The sequence below is a fragment of the Mauremys mutica genome, chromosome 6, assembly GCF_020497125.1.
Source record: "Mauremys mutica isolate MM-2020 ecotype Southern chromosome 6, ASM2049712v1, whole genome shotgun sequence".
Lineage (NCBI taxonomy): Eukaryota > Metazoa > Chordata > Testudines > Geoemydidae > Mauremys > Mauremys mutica.
Window position 1 is genome coordinate 33633483 of NC_059077.1, and position 17143 is coordinate 33650625.

The 17143-nt window shown below is 42.7% G+C and overlaps 1 protein-coding gene across 15 annotated transcripts in view; it reads right to left on the minus strand.

The window, feature by feature from the left end:
• Positions 1-17143, minus strand: part of ANKRD55 (ankyrin repeat domain 55) — a 204277-nt gene that overhangs the window by 61568 nt on the left and 125566 nt on the right. For 4 of the 15 annotated variants that reach the window (XM_045020677.1, XM_045020678.1, XM_045020676.1 and 1 more), the window contains one exon: positions 11687-11738. The exons of 8 other annotated variants lie outside the window; for them this stretch is intronic. Coding sequence is in view for 2 of the 7 variants with exons in the window: in XM_045020671.1 (XP_044876606.1) it covers positions 8211-8250 (40 nt within the window). In the remaining 5 variants the exon portion in view is untranslated. Of the gene's footprint in view, positions 1-4394; positions 4465-4983; positions 5222-8210; positions 8524-11686; positions 11739-17143 lie in introns of those variants that run through there. 3 more of the 15 variants (XM_045020671.1, XM_045020672.1, XM_045020681.1) reach the window with 3 other exon arrangements.

The following is a 17143-nucleotide window of genomic DNA, read 5'->3' on the forward strand; positions in this document are numbered from 1 at the left end:
TTGTCGAGCTGGGCCTTAAAAACCTCTAAGGATGGCGATTCCACCACCTCTCTAGGTAACCCATTTCAGTGCTTCACCATCCTCCTAGTGAAATAATGTTTTCTAATATCCAACCTAGACCTCCCCCCTGACAGTGTTGGGGTAGCCTCTGAGACTTTCTCCTCTCGGTTCCCAAGAACTCAGCTGAACTCCAAACTCATCACTGAGATTTCTTTATTGGCATACAATCAAACTACATTTGAACTGATCAAGCTCAAGTGTAGGAGGTGCATATAGAGTGTACCAGACATCCAAAGTTACACAGCAAACCTCTTTCTTTATATACATTTATACATTACATTACCTCACATGTTTTGGGACTGGCTTGGTTATTTTGAAGAACCCAATTCCTGCTCTGTGTTGCTACACATATTCTTCATAGAAATATTGTTATGATATAAATATAGCATAAGAAAGACATGTTTTATGCAAGATGGGTCATGTAAGGTATCATTGGAAAGGTTATGTTTTACTGAATATGATTATCCTATTTGTATACATGTATAATTTATGTATCTGAAGTTAGGAATATTGACTATGTAACAATTACAACTGTGGTTACACCTGGGAAACACCCACCAGACAGTATGCAATCAGCCTGGATGAGCCATTAGGAAAGACAATAGGTCTATGAAGATGCTGATCTCATCTTCATGGAGTTCCTTCTTGTGGTCATTACAAATAAGCCTTGTCTCATAGTTGCTTTAACACTGTAAGGTCATGTGATAATGTCACCTAGTACAGAATACCATCTTGGGCACTGGTGGTATTTTTCCACTGGAAACAAAGAATTCCCACCTTATGTAAATCCTATTTAAGGCTGGGAAGTGAGTCAGTCAAGGCTTTTCTCCATTGCCTCCCCGCCTAAGAAGGAAAACTGCTGAAAGCACCTGAAGAAACAAAGGAACTAAGCTGTGGAAAGGCAAGGGCTGAGTCCAGGCTGAGACAGGGGTCTAGCCTGTGAAGAGAAATTACTGGAACTTTAAGCTGCAGAAACTCTGCAACCTTCCTAAAACAACATTACTTTTTTTAACCTGTTTCTTTAGTAAATTAAGCTTAGGTTGTGTGTTTGTTTTATTTGCTCAGTAATCTGCTTTGTTCTGTTTGTTATCCTTTATAATCACTTAAAATTTACCTTTTGTAGTTAATAAACTTGTTTTTGTTTATTCCAAAACCCAGTTTGTGCAATTCATATCTGGGGGATGGGGGGGACAAAAAGCTGTGCATATCTTCCTCCACATTGAGGGAGGGGTCAATTTTTATGAGCTTGCATGGTACAGATCTCTCTATACAGCATAAGACTATATTATTTTGGGTTTACTCTCCAAAGGAGATATGCACGTGAGTGCTGGGTAAATCCCCGAGCTGAATCCTCTGACACAGAGCTGATTTCAGTCTGTGTCTGCAGCTGGGTGTGGCCTTACTTGTGCGTATGCTAGAGAAGGCTTGAGGGTCTGGCACAACAAGGACAGGGGGAGGAAGCCTAGGCTGGTGGAATGGGTGGGCTCAGTGGGACCCCAGCACATCAGGTGACACCCCGGACAGGAGGTTCAACCTGTCACATGCACACCTTACTCTTTATCTCATTTTACATTCCAGGCTTGTCTTATTCATTGTTAATGGTGTCCAAGGTGTTCCTCTTATTTTAGCTAGTACCAACATTCTGTTTCCAGCCTGCTGATTTATTTACCTCCCTAATCATGTCCCTCAAGAAATGAGGCCCCACCCATGTCCAATTACTCATGTCAAGCCAGGCCTACATTCCACTGCTTTTCTTTTTTTTAATATTAGCATTCGTTTCATTTTTTAAGTTCACTACCCAGCGACACATTCCCAACACTGGTAGCGGTGATCATTTGAACCACCATTGATATCGGGCTCAAAGTACAAACCAGGTGGTACAAGCTCACCTCCTCCAGTAGAGTTCACCAGGGTGTAATCCCACATTATAAGCTTGCTCTGCCTGTAATTTGCTTTCATTATAGTATAAAAAACTGGTACAAAATATATATAAAAAAAATCTTTCCATTTATTACCACAGGAGATTTGTGTGTGAAACAGAACATAGGCCAATTAAAATAGCACTCCCTGGGTCTGTACCAGAAGTCGCCCTCTTTAGCCACCACATAAAATTTATCACCAGCATAGGCAGTTTTTACTTTAACAACCTCTCAGCATCTCAGCCGTACTGTGAAATTTGGAGACTGTTCCCCCAGAGTGAATCCACATGCCAGCAACTCTGTTTGTAAGACATTACACCTGCACATGCAAGTGTCCTCCAGGTGCAAACAGCAGTACAAGCCTGGCACTTTCCAGACCTTACATTGTCTTACAACAGTATTTGAGGAAGGAAAACAAACTTCTTCCACATTGTACACGTTATAGTGATTTCACATTTAACTTCATGGTATTGGGCCCTTGTTAATTTTCTTACCCTGCACCAACTCGTGTCACCTCTTGTCCCAAATTTTTAGATTTTCTGTCGAGATAAAAGAGTGAATATTTTCTTGCTTCCACAGCATTTAAGGCTGCTTTCACTTTGTATAGCACAGTGGTTCTCAACCTGTTTATCATTGCGGGCTGCAGGCTGAGAACCACTACATGCCCCCCTTAACCCCTCCACAATCCCTGTGGGGCTAAAACAGAGCCCTGGGTGCTGGGTTGGGCAGCCGAGACCCGGACCCCCACATGGGGCTAGGCAGCTGAACCCTGGGCCCTGCAGCAGGGCCAGACACCAGACTCCCACATGGAGCAGCTGAAATGTGGGACACCCCTCCCCTGTGTGGGGCTGGAACTGGACTCTGCAGCATGGGGCCAGGCAGCTGGAGCCTGTGATCTCACTGTGCAGGGCCAGGGGGCCAGCAGCCAGAAACTGGGACCCTGAGGTGTGGGGCCGGGTGTGGGGACTGGACCCAGACCCTGCAGCGCAGGGCCAGATTGCTGTACCATGGGATCACTACCCCTGTGTGGGGCCTGGCGGCCAGGCCGGGTGACTGGCTGTTAGAGCCTAACCCTGGAATCCTGATGCATGGGGCTGGGCAGCTGGAGCCGGAACCCTGCTGCGTGGGGGCCGGGCAGCCTGACCCGGACAGCTAGCAGCTGGACCAGGACCTCGCATCACAGGGCCAGGCGGTCAGACCCCAGGACCCCACTGCGCAAGGCCAGGCAGGCCACATCTGGACCTGGACCCCCCACCCCCAACAACGTGCTGGGTAGTTGGAAATGACCCCTGAGCTGAACCCCTGGGGGTGCTGCAGTATCCCAGCAAAACTCTAAATCCCAATGCTCCCCCCCCTCCAAACCTACCCACAGACCCACTCTCTCCTGCCCCCTAAATTACTCACCAGCCTTCTGCTGGGAGCAGCGCTCCTGCAGGCTGCCTTTCTCTCTCCCCCCGCCCCCACCTTCTCCCCTGCCAGACCAGCAAATTTTGATTTTTTTTTTTAAATCACACAGCTGGGCCACAGCTCTGTGCTAACTGGGCCACATGTGGCCCACAGGCTGAGAACTGCTGATATAGCATGTATTGCCCACATACTACATGTATCCTTATTATTAGAACACCTATTAAATAGGTTTTTTGTTAAATTTTGTGATCCCTTGCTATGTTGTAAACAATTTAGTAAGAGAGACCAAATAAATCTTTTAATTTTGCTTGGCTTAGCCTTGTCAGCTGAGCCTTTGAACTTTCTTCTTTTTTTAAATGGTTTTACATGCCTGACATTTTCCTTTTGTAAATTGAAAATTATAAGCAAATACCATTTAATTTTCTTAAATATAAAAATTGCAGTTTAAAAATGAACAATTACAAAAAAAACAAGTGAGAACTTTTTGGCTTGCGCCCTGATAACTAATGTTTTGTTTTACTGCTGTCTTTAACTCCCTTATTTTAATTCTGTGGCTCAGCTAGCTGAAGCTTTAGTAAGCTGATTGCTAAATTGAAATTTGTGACAGGCAGTATTTTTTTTTTAAACTTACTAGGTGTTCCCTTTCCACCCCTTTTTTTGCTCTTAGATTTTTTTTATTTTTTTTTTACAATTGTACCCAGGTTACACCCCCAGTAGTATATTCAGAAGCAGTTAATCCATATTGGAAATTTCAGTGGCATTCAAAGGATCTCTGCTGTGCTCTTCCAAGCATTCCCCCCAACCCCATAACACTCTCTGGAGTTCCTTTTTCACCTGGTCCCAATCTCCCCCTAATACTTCACTTAGGAGTCCAGAGGGTCCACCCTTATATTTAACCCACTTCTCCAGCATGGTACCAACTTGTTCTTATTTAAACCCTTAACCCCTTCCAGTGCCATTCCCTTAATGCTAGGCAGTGACTCTTACACTATGAAGTGTATATGTTACCTGCTCCAGACTAGAGGATTTGAGTGTGATGGGATCCCCGGGGTGCAGCCTAGGACTGTGGGACCACTGTGCCCCCTTAACTCTCTTCAGCCTGGGCTGTCTCTAACAATGCCTTGTTTGTGACCAGCAGCAAACTTATCCAGGTGTTATCATCATTCAGTACAACCACATATGGAGACCCCCACACCCAGCTAGATTGCAGGAATGCTCCCAGAGCCACTCAGGAATCACACAGGGAAAGGCACCAGCCAAATCCCCCCAGCTCCCAGCACTGTACCCCATGAATATGCCATCTTGCACTGCTCAAGATGAGCAGTGCAAATTTATTCATTGGTTCACCACTTCATCAATGGAAAGTGGATATACACCAGCCTTTGCAAACCTGGGCAGTTTTGCCACACACTTCAGACAAACTCACTGGTAAAGATAAACAGAAAAAGAAACTTATTGGCTACAAAAGATAGATTTTAAGTGACTATAAGTGATAGGCAAAAAAGTCAGAGTTGGTTACCAAAATAAAAGAAAAGCATGCAGTCTAAACTCTCAACACTATTAGAGTTGGCAACAGCTAGATTAAGCAGTTTCTCACCCCACTGGGTATTGCAGTTCATAGCACACAGATTTCACCCTTGAAATCTGGGGCAGTCCCCTCAGTTGGAGTCTTCATAGTCTCCTTGTTGCTTGCCACATAAGTGGGTGAAGGAGAAAGGCCCAGCCTGGGCCCCCTGTGTTCAGTTTTATACCCTCAGTCCATGTGCTTAGAAAACACAAGTCCAGGCATGTCTGGGTGGGCATTGCTGAGTCTCCAGGCAAGGTTGAGCAATTCCTCTGGTGTGGCCTCATGCAGGTGAGTCATTGCATTGTAGCTCCCTTGCTGAACAATGGTTGTTGATGGGCTGATTAACCAACACCCGGTGGGGGGGGGGTGTCACTTTCCTTGCTGTTGCTTCTGGGCAGCTAATATGTGGCTGATTCCCTAACTTACAGCATGTTTTAGTGACCACTATACAACACAATTCTCATAACTTCATATGCATTAATGATATACATATATGATAGAGAAATGACTTTCAGCAGATCAGAACCTTTTCCTTGGTACCTTACAAGGCATGCTTCATATGTAAGATCACAATCAAGGTATAGAATGTCACACTGAGTCACGGCACCAGTATGTTAGGGTAGCCTCAAGACCTTTTCCACTCAGGAGTCTGTTGGGGTGAATTCTGAAAACTTATGCACTCAGTAGCCTCCCAGATCTAATCACCGAGGTGTCTTTATTAACATTAACTCAAGTGTAGTTTGATTGTATCAGGCTAAGTGTAGGGGGTAAGCACAGGGCATACCACACTTCCAAAAAAGTTACAAAACAAACTTCTTCCACACTTGCATGTTACACTGCTTTTACTATACCTTGCATTACACGTTTTGGGACTGGCTTGTTTACTTTGTAGGAACCAATCCCTGTACAGCATGCTCTGTCCATGCACAATATACTCTTTACCTCATTTATATTCCAGTCTTATTTTATCCATTGTTATCTTGTCCATTGTAAATGATGTTACCTTTTATCTTAGCTACTACAGATATTCTGTGTCCAGCCTCCTGATTTATTTACCTCCCTAATCCTGTCTCCCAAAAAATAAGGCTGCACCCATGGCAAATTATTCATGTGAAGCCAGGCCTACAGAATGACCAACAACAAAGTTTGGCAAGAATGCTTATGTAGGAAGAGTGAATCCCACCAAATGCTAGAGCCAACACAATGAAGTAATGAAGAGCTACAAAAGAGCTCTCAAGGTAACTGGGCAACAAAATGGCAGATGAAATTTAGTGTCAAATGCAAAATAATGCTCATTGGAAAACAATCCCAACTATACCTATACAACTATACCTATAAAAGAAAGATCTTGGCGTCATTGTGGATAGCTCTCTGAAAACAGCCACTGAATGTGCAGCGGCAGTCAAAAATTTGAACAGAATGTTCTGAATCGTTATGAAAGGGATAGATAATAAGACAGAAAATATCATATTGCCTCTATATAAAGCCATGGTATGCCCATATCTTGAATACTGTGTGCAGATGTGGTCGCCCCATCTCAAAAAAGATACATTGGAATTCGAAAAGGTTCAGAAAAGGGCAACAAAAATGATTAGGGATATGGAATAGCTTCCGTATGAGGAGAGATTAATAAGACTGGGATTTTTCAGCTTCGAAAAGAGACGACTAAGGGGGGATATGATCGAGGTCTATAAAATCATGACTGGTGTGGAGAAAGTAAAGAAGGAAGTGCTATTTACTCCTTCTCATCACACAAGAACTAGGGATCATCAAATGAAATTAATAGGCAGCAGGTTTAAAACAAACAAAAGGAAGTATTTCTTAACACAACGCACGGTCAGCCTGCTGAACTGTTTGCCAGAGGATGTTGTAAAGGCCAGGACTATAACAGGGTTCAAAAAAGAACTTGATAAATTCAGGGAGAATATGTCTATCAATGGCTATTAGCCAGGATGGGCAGGGATGGTGTCCCTACCCTCTGTTTGCCAGAAGCTGGGAATGAGCATCAGGGAAAGGATCATTTGATGATTACCTATTCATTCCCTCTGGGGCACCTGGTATTGGCCACTGTCAGAATACAAGATACTGAGCTAGATTGACCTTTGGTCTGACCGAGTATGGCCATTCTTATGCTCTAATGCTATAGAACACTTTAAGAGAAAAACTCAGATCAAAATGGATCCAGAAAATGACCATGACAAAACTGGGTTTTGCACAGTCACTGATTCCCATTGCAATTTGATGCATATGTATCTGATTTATATCAATGTATTCACAAATACCAGAATGGAATGCTGATGTGTTAAAGAGACTAAACAAGCAGTATTCTTGGTGTACCTCTTGCATTTTGAAGAATTTTGATGTTAGCCTTTTCACCTACGCAGCAAGTCACAACCTTTTGTTTTAGGGCCAACTCTGCTTTATCAGCATGTACATCTTGCAGGTGCATCCTGGTGACTGGGAAGATTGCACATAAGTCATTTTGGGGCTTTGTAAATGGACACAGAGATTTGATGCAACATAGTTGTTTAAACAATGAAAATTTCCTGCTTTGTGAATAAAGGGGAATATAGAGAATATAGAATTTTAGTGAATTAAGCAAGAAAGGATGTAAATTATATTAGATAGATCATAGCCCCCGCCCTGACAAATACAATTCAAATAATCTAACTACAAAAATAGATAACTAAGATCCATCTATATTTCCATAGCAACCTATTCCTGTAGAAAAATCATCATTGAGTTAGGGCTTATTTTAGATTTCTTATGTTAAGACACAGTAATATTTGTGCAGTACATCTAAAGATTTCCTGAAGATAAATCACTTGTCGGTGTGTATTTCTTTCACTATTTACAGCTTATAATTCCAAAATTCATGAATTTAATTAGGAAAATGGGCACTTAGTTTTGTACAAGTCAAATACCACATTTTAACTGGTTCTAGTTTAATGTAACAACTGTTGTATACACAAATCTCAGAGCTGACCTTAAAAAAAAAAATGCTGTCATTCTTCCTGATGAAATCATTGATGTATTTTTAAAACAATACTAGTAGACAAAAATATCTGTCCTTAACACTGATGGAAGAAGGTCCCTTTTGTACAGAGTGAAGCAACATATGATAAACATATAAGAAATTCACATTAGACGAGACCTCCACCATAAAATATGCGGCATTGATTTACCAGCCAAAACCATACAATTTCAACAGGCATGCTGGGACCAATGGCTTTTGAAATTAGTAGCAAGTGACTTACCTTTGTGCTGATCAAACACTGATGAGGTACTAAAATCCATTGTGGTCTATTATTTACTGTTAGACCAGGCAAATACCATCTCTGTGGTTTCCAGGGAAGAATCCCATATATTACAGTAAACAATATATGCAATGATAGCTGTCACCAATCTTCTTGTTTGAGAATTCAATTCACTTTACGGCTGCAGATTGTTGTCAAGGCAAAGACATGGTCACTCACATAATGAGAATGGTATATTCTGTTAGTTACGGACCCTGTTAAAAAGACGTCTCCAGAAATAGCCGACTTGAGCTTTTAGGTCTTGAAAAAATACTAGCTTAAGAGGGCAAGCTGTCTATGATCAGGCCTGAGAAAGACACTGCAGATCACCCAGCATCAGCAACAAGAATGCTGGCTTTAAACAAACAGAAATCTCAATGAGTGAATGAGGATTCACTATGGCAAACAGAGCATGTGCAAAACTGCCAATGCAATTTGGATGCTGGATGTACTCATTTTAGAAGCCAAACGGCATATGCTGTGTTCACAGACAATACTGTCTTAATTGACTATTATATAAATATTGTAGTAGGCATACATTCTGTAGTTTGTTAATTAATCAGCCACCCACCTATTTAACTGAGTGAATTTTGAATAGCATGGAAAACATAAATAAAAGGGAGTGACGTTTATTGCTGTATTGAAAATAGATAAGGTTTAAAAGTTCTATATAACTGTTCTCAGTAACTACAGTCAGTTGCAATAGAAAGCCTTTTTAATGTAAACACGTTTGGTATGTTTTAGGCAGTGTTTTAATGAGATATTCCACTGCAACTTGTAATATACACATTTTATATTTACTCTCCAAGTCCTATGTCCAAGCCAAAGGAGAGGGAGTCCAGTTGTAGGCCTGTTAGTCTGACATCAGTTCTGGGCAAGATAATGGAGAGGCTGATATGGGACTTGATTAATAAAGAATTTAAATGAGGGTAATATAATTAGTACTGATAAACAAGGACTATGGAAAGTAGACCCCATCAAACTAATTTGATACTTTCTTTGAAGAGATTACTATGCAAACATGTTGATATAATATATTTAGACTTCTGTAAGACATTTGACTTGATACTACACAACATTTTGATTAAAAAAACCCTAGATAGATATAAAATTAACATGGTACATATTAAATTGATTAAAATCTGGAAAGGTCTCAAAATGTAATTTTAAACAGGGAATCATCACTGAACAGTGTTTCTAGTGGAATCCCGCTGGGATTTGTTCTTGGCCTTCCATTATTTAACCTTTTTATTAATGACTTGGAAGAAAACACAAAATCATCACTGACAAAAATTGGGGGAAAATGGTAAATAATGAAGAGGACAATTCACTCAGAGTGTTCTGGATGACTCAGTAAGATGGCTGCAAACCAACTATGCCTTTTAATATGGCTAAATATAAAGGTATATATTTATGTACAAAGAATGTAGGCCCTACTTAGAGGATGGGGGACTCTATCCTGGGAAGCAGTGACTTAAAAGGTTTGGAGGTTGTGGGGGCTGAACATGAGCTCCCAGTGTGATTCTTTGGCCAAAAGGGCTAATACGATCTTGGCATGCATAAACAAGGGGAATCTCAAGTAGGATTAGAGAGGTTATTTTACCTCTGTATTTGGCACAGCTGCCACTGCTGGAATACTGTATTCAGTTCTGGTGTCCACAATTCAAGAAGGATATTAATAAATTTGAGAGGGTTCAGAGAAGAGCCCTGAGCATGTGTAAAGGATTAGAAAACAAGTCGATTACTAAAAGGTTTAAGGAGCTTAATCTATTTAGCTTAACAAAGAGAAGGGGTGACTTGATTATAGTCTATAAGTATTTCCATGGGGAACAAATATTTAATACATATTCTCTAGAAGAGAAAGGTATAACATGCTCAAATGGCTGGAAGTTGAAGCTAGACAATTCAGACTGGAAATAAGGCATTATTTTTTAAAAGTGTGTTGCAGGTCATACATGCCCTGTCCGTTTTTGGGATGGGGCACGGGTCATTAGAGGCCCGTGGGCAAGTCTGCGCAACCCCTCTGGTCTCAGAGTGATGTGTCCTATCTGCCTTCTCTATTAGGGCTGTGCAGCCTAGCAGTCAGAGTCTGTAGCGTGGCTCTTGCAATCAGAGTTGTGTGGCCTAGTGGCCAGAGACAGTAGGGCTGGTGAGGTAGGCCGCCACCCCAGGGTGGGCGGCGGCCAGGATGGGGGTGCTAAGCCAGGGCCCTGTCGGTGATGGGATGGGGATCCAGTCAAAATACACCAACCACCTCCCTGGGTTACTTCCTATCCACTTCTCTGCAGCTTGTGGTCTCGTGGTCCCCCTGGACTCTCCTCTCTCTGTGGCATCCAGAGCCTGGAGGTCGTGGGTTGCTGCCATCTTGCTGGCCTCCGCATCGTGGAGTGTGAGCGATCCTTCAGCAGGAGTCTACAGCACACCTCCTTCCTCTCTGGTGGTCAGACCCAAATTAACTGGGCTGCTCCCTTTTATACCTGGCCTCCCGCCAGAGCATACCCAGCAGGGTCGAGGGGGCGGAGCCTCCTCGGCCCAAAGAGAGGAATTAACTGCAGTCCCAGTGCATTCCCCATCACACAGTGAGAGTAATTGGAACAGTTTACCAAGGGTCATGGGTAATCTGCCATCACTGACCATATTTAAACCAAGAGTAGATTTTTTTCTAAACGATATGCCCCAGGAATTATTTTGTGGAAGTTCTATGGCCTGTGTTATATATTTTTCTGCAGGATCTGTGCCTGGCTGCCTCCTTCAGTGTGCAGGTTGGACTCTGTGCAATGTACGAGACAGAAGCGCTTCAGATCTTTGCATTATACTGGGTCAATGTCTAGTTGCAATTACCATTGTGTAAGTATGATCAAATGGATTTACTCTGAATTTACTTTGGCCTCTTGAGAACATAACTGGGCCAGCAAAAGACAGAGTTGTGGATGATGCAGGAACCTGCTCAGTGTAGGATCAGGAGTGGGGCTGTGGGTGAGAGCTGTGGCCAGAGCTGCAGCTGAGGGCGAGGGTGCGTGGTGCTCCCTCCCTGGCCCCTGTAGGGATTGGCCTGGGCCCTGACGCATCTACCCCACAGTTTAGGGACAATGGCAACAGATGGTAACTAATAGGGAGATGTTTCTGTACATTTTTCCATAGCTTTTTAGTTTGAATCCAAGTTTTAAAACTGACTATGAATGAAAGATGCACAGTGGAAGAAAGACCATTAACTTCACATATAAATTCTACATATGAACATTCAACCACATGCATCTGAAACCTAAATTAGTTTCTGTTTGAGTATAGAGCCAAGAGACAATCACTTTGTGCTTCTGGCTGGACAAATCAGTCATTATTAGAGCGGGACAATATTTTGTGTTCTAAACTATTGACAAAGGGGCTTTTTGGGGAAAGTTTTCTCTTTCAGTAGTCTGATTTTTTAAAAACAAACTTACCATCTCAATTTTTTTTCCTTTTCTTCCTCCCACCATCTCTTCCACTGTGCCACTAGAAAAGGGGGGGAAACCACCTCAAAGTTCAGTGTATTCTTTTTGTTAAAAAGTCTCAACACTGTAATTTTTCATGAAAACTGAAATACAAGATTTTTTGTGCAGCTTTAGCTACTATGTTGCCTTCTAAAGGAAGAGGCAAAGGGGTTGATTGTGGATACAGAGCAAGGAGTGAAAGAGTAGCAATTGTTGCAAGACAGCTGGCAATCAGAGAACATGAGGGTTCCATGGTTAAGCACGCAAGTCAGGACGTGACAAAGGTAACAGTAAGTGCCCATGTGTGGATAAATATTACGATAGGGCTGGATTACTGACTCAATCCAAGTGGGCCTTGTGGCTCCCTGATCTGAACACTTAGCTGAGGCTCAGAAGGAAGTCTTAAAGGGTATGTCTACACTGCACCTGTGAGTGCACCTCCCAGCCTGGGAAGACAGACTTGTGCTAGGCTGACTCGAGCTAGTGTGCTAAAAATAGTAGTGTGGACATTGTGGCACCTTGGACTAGTGACCAAAACTTGGACCAAAGGGGATCAAGTGGGCTTGAGAGCCCACGCTGCCACTTGAGTCACAACATCCACCTGGCTATTTTTAGCCCACTAGCTTGAGTGGAGCTAGTATGAGTGTTTTAGGGTTGCTAACTATCCAGGATTTTCCTGGAATCTCCAAGATTAATTTTTTTAATTAAAGATTGTCATGTGATGTAACCACCAGGAATACATCCAACCAAAATTGGCAACCCTAGTCTGTCTACCCAGGCTTGGCTCCTAGTTGCCGCACAGACACATCCAAAGAGCTTGGCTTGTTTAGTCTTGCAAAACAAAGGCTGAGAGGGAATATGATTGTTCTGTAGAAATACATCAAAGGGTTAAATACTAGAGAGGGAGAAGAGCTATTTAAGCTAAAGGACAATCTTGGCACAAGAACAAATGGATATAAACTGGCCATAAATAAGTTCAGGCTGGAAATTAGAAGAGGGTTTCAAACCATCATAGGAGTGACATTCTGTAATCAACAGGAGCAGTGGGGGCAATAAGTTTTCAGATGAAGCTTGATACATTTATGAATGGGATTATATAATGTGGCTGCCTGCAATAACAAGTGCCTGGATTCGATGACCCAGGAGGACCCTTCCAGAGTGGTAAAGCACCAAGCTTTGATGAAACAGAAGCTGAAATGTAAAAAGGTGGAAAGCAAGTGATGGTGAATTACGTGTGCTGGATGGTTTAGGAAACGGAGAGCTATCCTAAAGATTGGAGAACAGGTGTCATCTACTGATTCTCTAAAAAGGGGGAGCAGTTTATTTGTGATACCTGGAGAGAGGTGACACACCTATTTGTGCCTGGCAATAAAAAGTGTTTTGCATTATCATTTTGAATAGGATGAAAACTGCTGTTTACAAAGTACTCAAAGAAGCAGCAACTGGATTTTGATCTGGTAGGTTATATTCAGACCAGATTTTCACCTTGAGAAGATTTACTGAGAACTGCTGGTATTCAGAGCATAAGATGGTTTTTAACTTCCTTGATTTTAGAAAGCATTTAATAGTGTCCACAGAGAAACCCTCTGGAAGATCCCCATAGACAATATGGGGATCTTGGGAGACAGACCTGTCCTCGCTTACAGACAACCCCCCAACCTGAAGCAAATACTCACCAGCAACCACACATCACTGAACAAAAACACTAACCCAGGAACCCATCCTTTCAACAAAGACCGATGCCAACTCTGTCCACATATCTATTCTAGTGACATCATCATAGGACCTAATCACAACAGCCATACCATCTGGGGCTCATTCACCTGCACATCTACCAATGTGATATATGCCATCATGTGCTAGCAATGCCCCTCTGCCATGTACATTGGCCACACTGGACAGTCTCTACGCAAAAGAATTAATGGACACAAATCTGACATCAGGAATCATAACACTCAAAAACCAGTAGGAGAGCATTTTAACCTGTCTGGTCATTCAATGACAGACCTGCGTGTGGCAATTTTGCAACAGAAAAGCTTCAAAAACAGACTCCAATGAGAAACTGCTGAGCTCGAATTGATATGCAAACTAGACACAATCAACTTAGGCTTGAATAGGGACTGGGAATGGCTGAGCCATTACAAACTTTGAATTTATCTCCCCTTGTAAGTATTCTCACACTCTTATCAAACTGTCTGTACTGGGCTATCTTGATTATCACTTCAAAAGTTTTCTTCTCTTACTTAATTGGCCTCTCAGAGTTGGTAAGACAACTCCCACCTTTTCATGCTCTCTGTATGTGTATATATATCTCCTCAATATATGTTCCATTTTATGCATCCGAAGAAGTGGGCTGTAGCCCACGAAAGCTTATGCTCAAATAAATTTGTTGGTCTCTAAGGTGCCACAAGTACTCCTGTTCTTTTTGCAGATACAGACTAACACGGCTGCTACTCTGAAAAATAGACACTATGGAATTCCAGCGAAGATTTTTAATTTAGAATAAAATTTCTAGGACAAATCTGTAGGTTGAAGCAGGGCAGAGTGGAGACACAGAATGTTTAAATAGTGGCATAAGGCAAGGTTGCATATTATCCCCACTTCTCTTCTGCATTGCCATAGACTGCAGCTGCCAAGGACACTGGTATTGTTTGGGCGAGAGAGAAGCTGAGATACTTGGTTTTGAGATGACACAGACGTATTGGATACTAACTTGGATGGAATGAAAGGCTTTTTATGACCATAAAAACAGAAGCTGCTAAAGTGGGACTTCATATGAACGTGCAGAAGACCCAAGACCATGGAGACAGAGAATGCTGTCAACACTGGTGGATGTGTTATTAATGGAGAAGATTAGGAAAAAGTTGATGACTTTGTCTATCTTGGAAGTACAACAGCAGATAGTGGCCAGCTCACTAAAGTGAAGGTAAGAACTGGGAAAGCCACTTGATATTTTCCCATTTGTAAAATATCTGGAAGAGTAAGAAGATAGATCTACACACTAAAATTAGATTGTATGATGCTATTGTCCTTCCAACACTACTGTATGATTAAAAGTAGAAGTAGCCAACAAAAAGCTGAATGCATTCCACTAGCATTGTTTAAGAAAAATCTTGGGAATTCATGTGGAAGTGCTGCACTACATGGGTCAGCAGTAGGGTTGCCAGGTGTCTGTTTTTTGACCAGAACACCTGGTCAAAAAGGGACCCTGGCAGCTCTGGTCGGCACCACCAACTGGGCCATTAAAAGCCCAGAGCTAAGGCAGGCTCCCTACCTGCCCTGGCTCCACATGGCTCCCAGAAGTAGCAGGTGTGTCCCTGCAGCCCCTAAATGCATGGGCAGGCTCTGAGTGCCAGCTCCACAGATCCCATTGGCCTGGAACTTAGACCAACTGGAGCTGCAGAGGCTGTGCTTGTGAGTGCGAGGGCAGTGCGCTGAGGCTCCCTGGCCACCCATATACCTAGGGGCCATAGGGACCTGGTGGCCAATTCCTGGGAGCCGCAGTAAGCACCACCCAGACCCCGCACTCCCACATACACCCCAATCCCCTGCTCCAGCCTGGAGCCCCCTCCTGCACCCCAAACCTCTCATCCCTTGCCCCACCCCAGATCCCACATCCCCAGCCCAAGCCCTCACCCCCTCCTGCACCCCAACTCCCTGCCCCAACCTGGAGCCCTCTTCTGCACCCAAACCCCTCATCCCCAACCCCACCCAGAGCAAGCCCTTACCCCCTCCCGCACCCCAAACCTCTGCCTGGTGAAAGTACATAAGAACGGCCGTACCGGGTCAGACCAAAGGCCCATCTAGCCCAGTATCTGTCTACCGATAGTGGCCAATGTCGGGTGCCCCAGAGGGAGTGAATCTAACAGGCAATGATCAAGTGATCTCTCTCCTGCCATCCATCTCCATCCTCTGACAAACAGAGACTAGGAACACCATTTCTTACCCATCCTGGCTAATAGCCATTTATGGACTTAACCACCATGAATTTATCCAGTTCTCTTTTAAACGCTGTTATAGTCCTATCCTTCACAACCTCCTTAGGTAAGGAGTTCCACAAGTTGACTGTGCGCTGTGTGAAGAAGAACTTCCTTTTATTTGTTTTAAACCTGCTGCCTATTAATTTCATTTGGTGACCCCCAGTTCTTGTATTATGGGAATAAGTAACTAACTTTTCCTTATCCACTTTCTCCATATCACTCAGGATTTTATATACCTCTATCATATCCCCCCTTAGTCTCCTTTTTTCCAAGCTGAAGAGTCCTAGCCTCTTTAATCTTTCCTCCTATGGGACCCTCTCCAAACCCCTAATCATTTTAGTTGCCCTTTTCTGAACCTTTTCTAGTGCAAGTATATCTTTTTTGAGGTGAGGACACCACATCTGTACACAGTATTCAAGATGTGGGCGTACCATGGATTTATATAAGGGCAATAATATAGTCTCAGTCTTATTTTCTATCCCCTTTTTAATGATTCCTAACATCCTGTTTGCTTTTTTGACCGCCTCTGCACACTGCGTGGACATCTTCAGAGAACTATCCATGATGATTCCAAGATTTTTTCTTGACTTGTTGTTGCTAAATTAGCTCCCATTAGGAAGGCCAAATTAGCTTCCAATTAGTAGGTGAGAGTGGGGGAGAGCGAGTGATGGGGGCGGGGGGGGATGAAGTGAGCACAGGGTGGGGCCTGAGAGAAGGGGCAGGGTGTTTGGTTTTGTGCGATTGGAAAGTTGGCAACCCTAGTCAGCAGACTGGACTCAATAATTAGAGAAAGACAGCTGTAGTGTTTTGGCCATGTCATCAGGCAAGCCTGTGACAGCAGCACAAGGTATGACTTAGACAAGATTCTACCTGGAGGACAAAGAATGATCTATTGCAGGATTATTAAAAATGATGCTCCCATCATGGAGACAGCTCACAATGGAGTCAAACATCTTGCTCTGGATAGACAGCAGTGGGAAAATGGGTTGCTTCATGTACCACTAGGAGATTCTAAGTTCCAGTCCTATGTATGCTCCTCTACCAAACAGAGAATGATAAAAAAGTGACCAGAGAAGTAAAGAATGAAGCCAAGTTTGGATCTTGAGATATAGCAGATGAAATATAAAATAACCAGACTAGAGCTGAAATAAATTTTTCAGTCAAATAGTTTATTTGCCAAATAAGGCAGTTTCTGGACAACCAAAACTATTCACTAAATTTTACTTGAGAACAGTTTAGGATGAATTAAAAAAATTTTTTTAAGAGTCAAAACAGATCATTTTGACCATTTGAAAACAAAACGTTTTTACTCTGTTTTGAAGTGATAGGGGTTAGAAATTTAGCTAGATTTCTTTAATTTTTTTTAAAAGGTTAAAAACCACTTGACAATGTAACAACCATAGCAGCAGTAGCAACAAAACCTGAAAAAAAATTCATTTTGAATCAA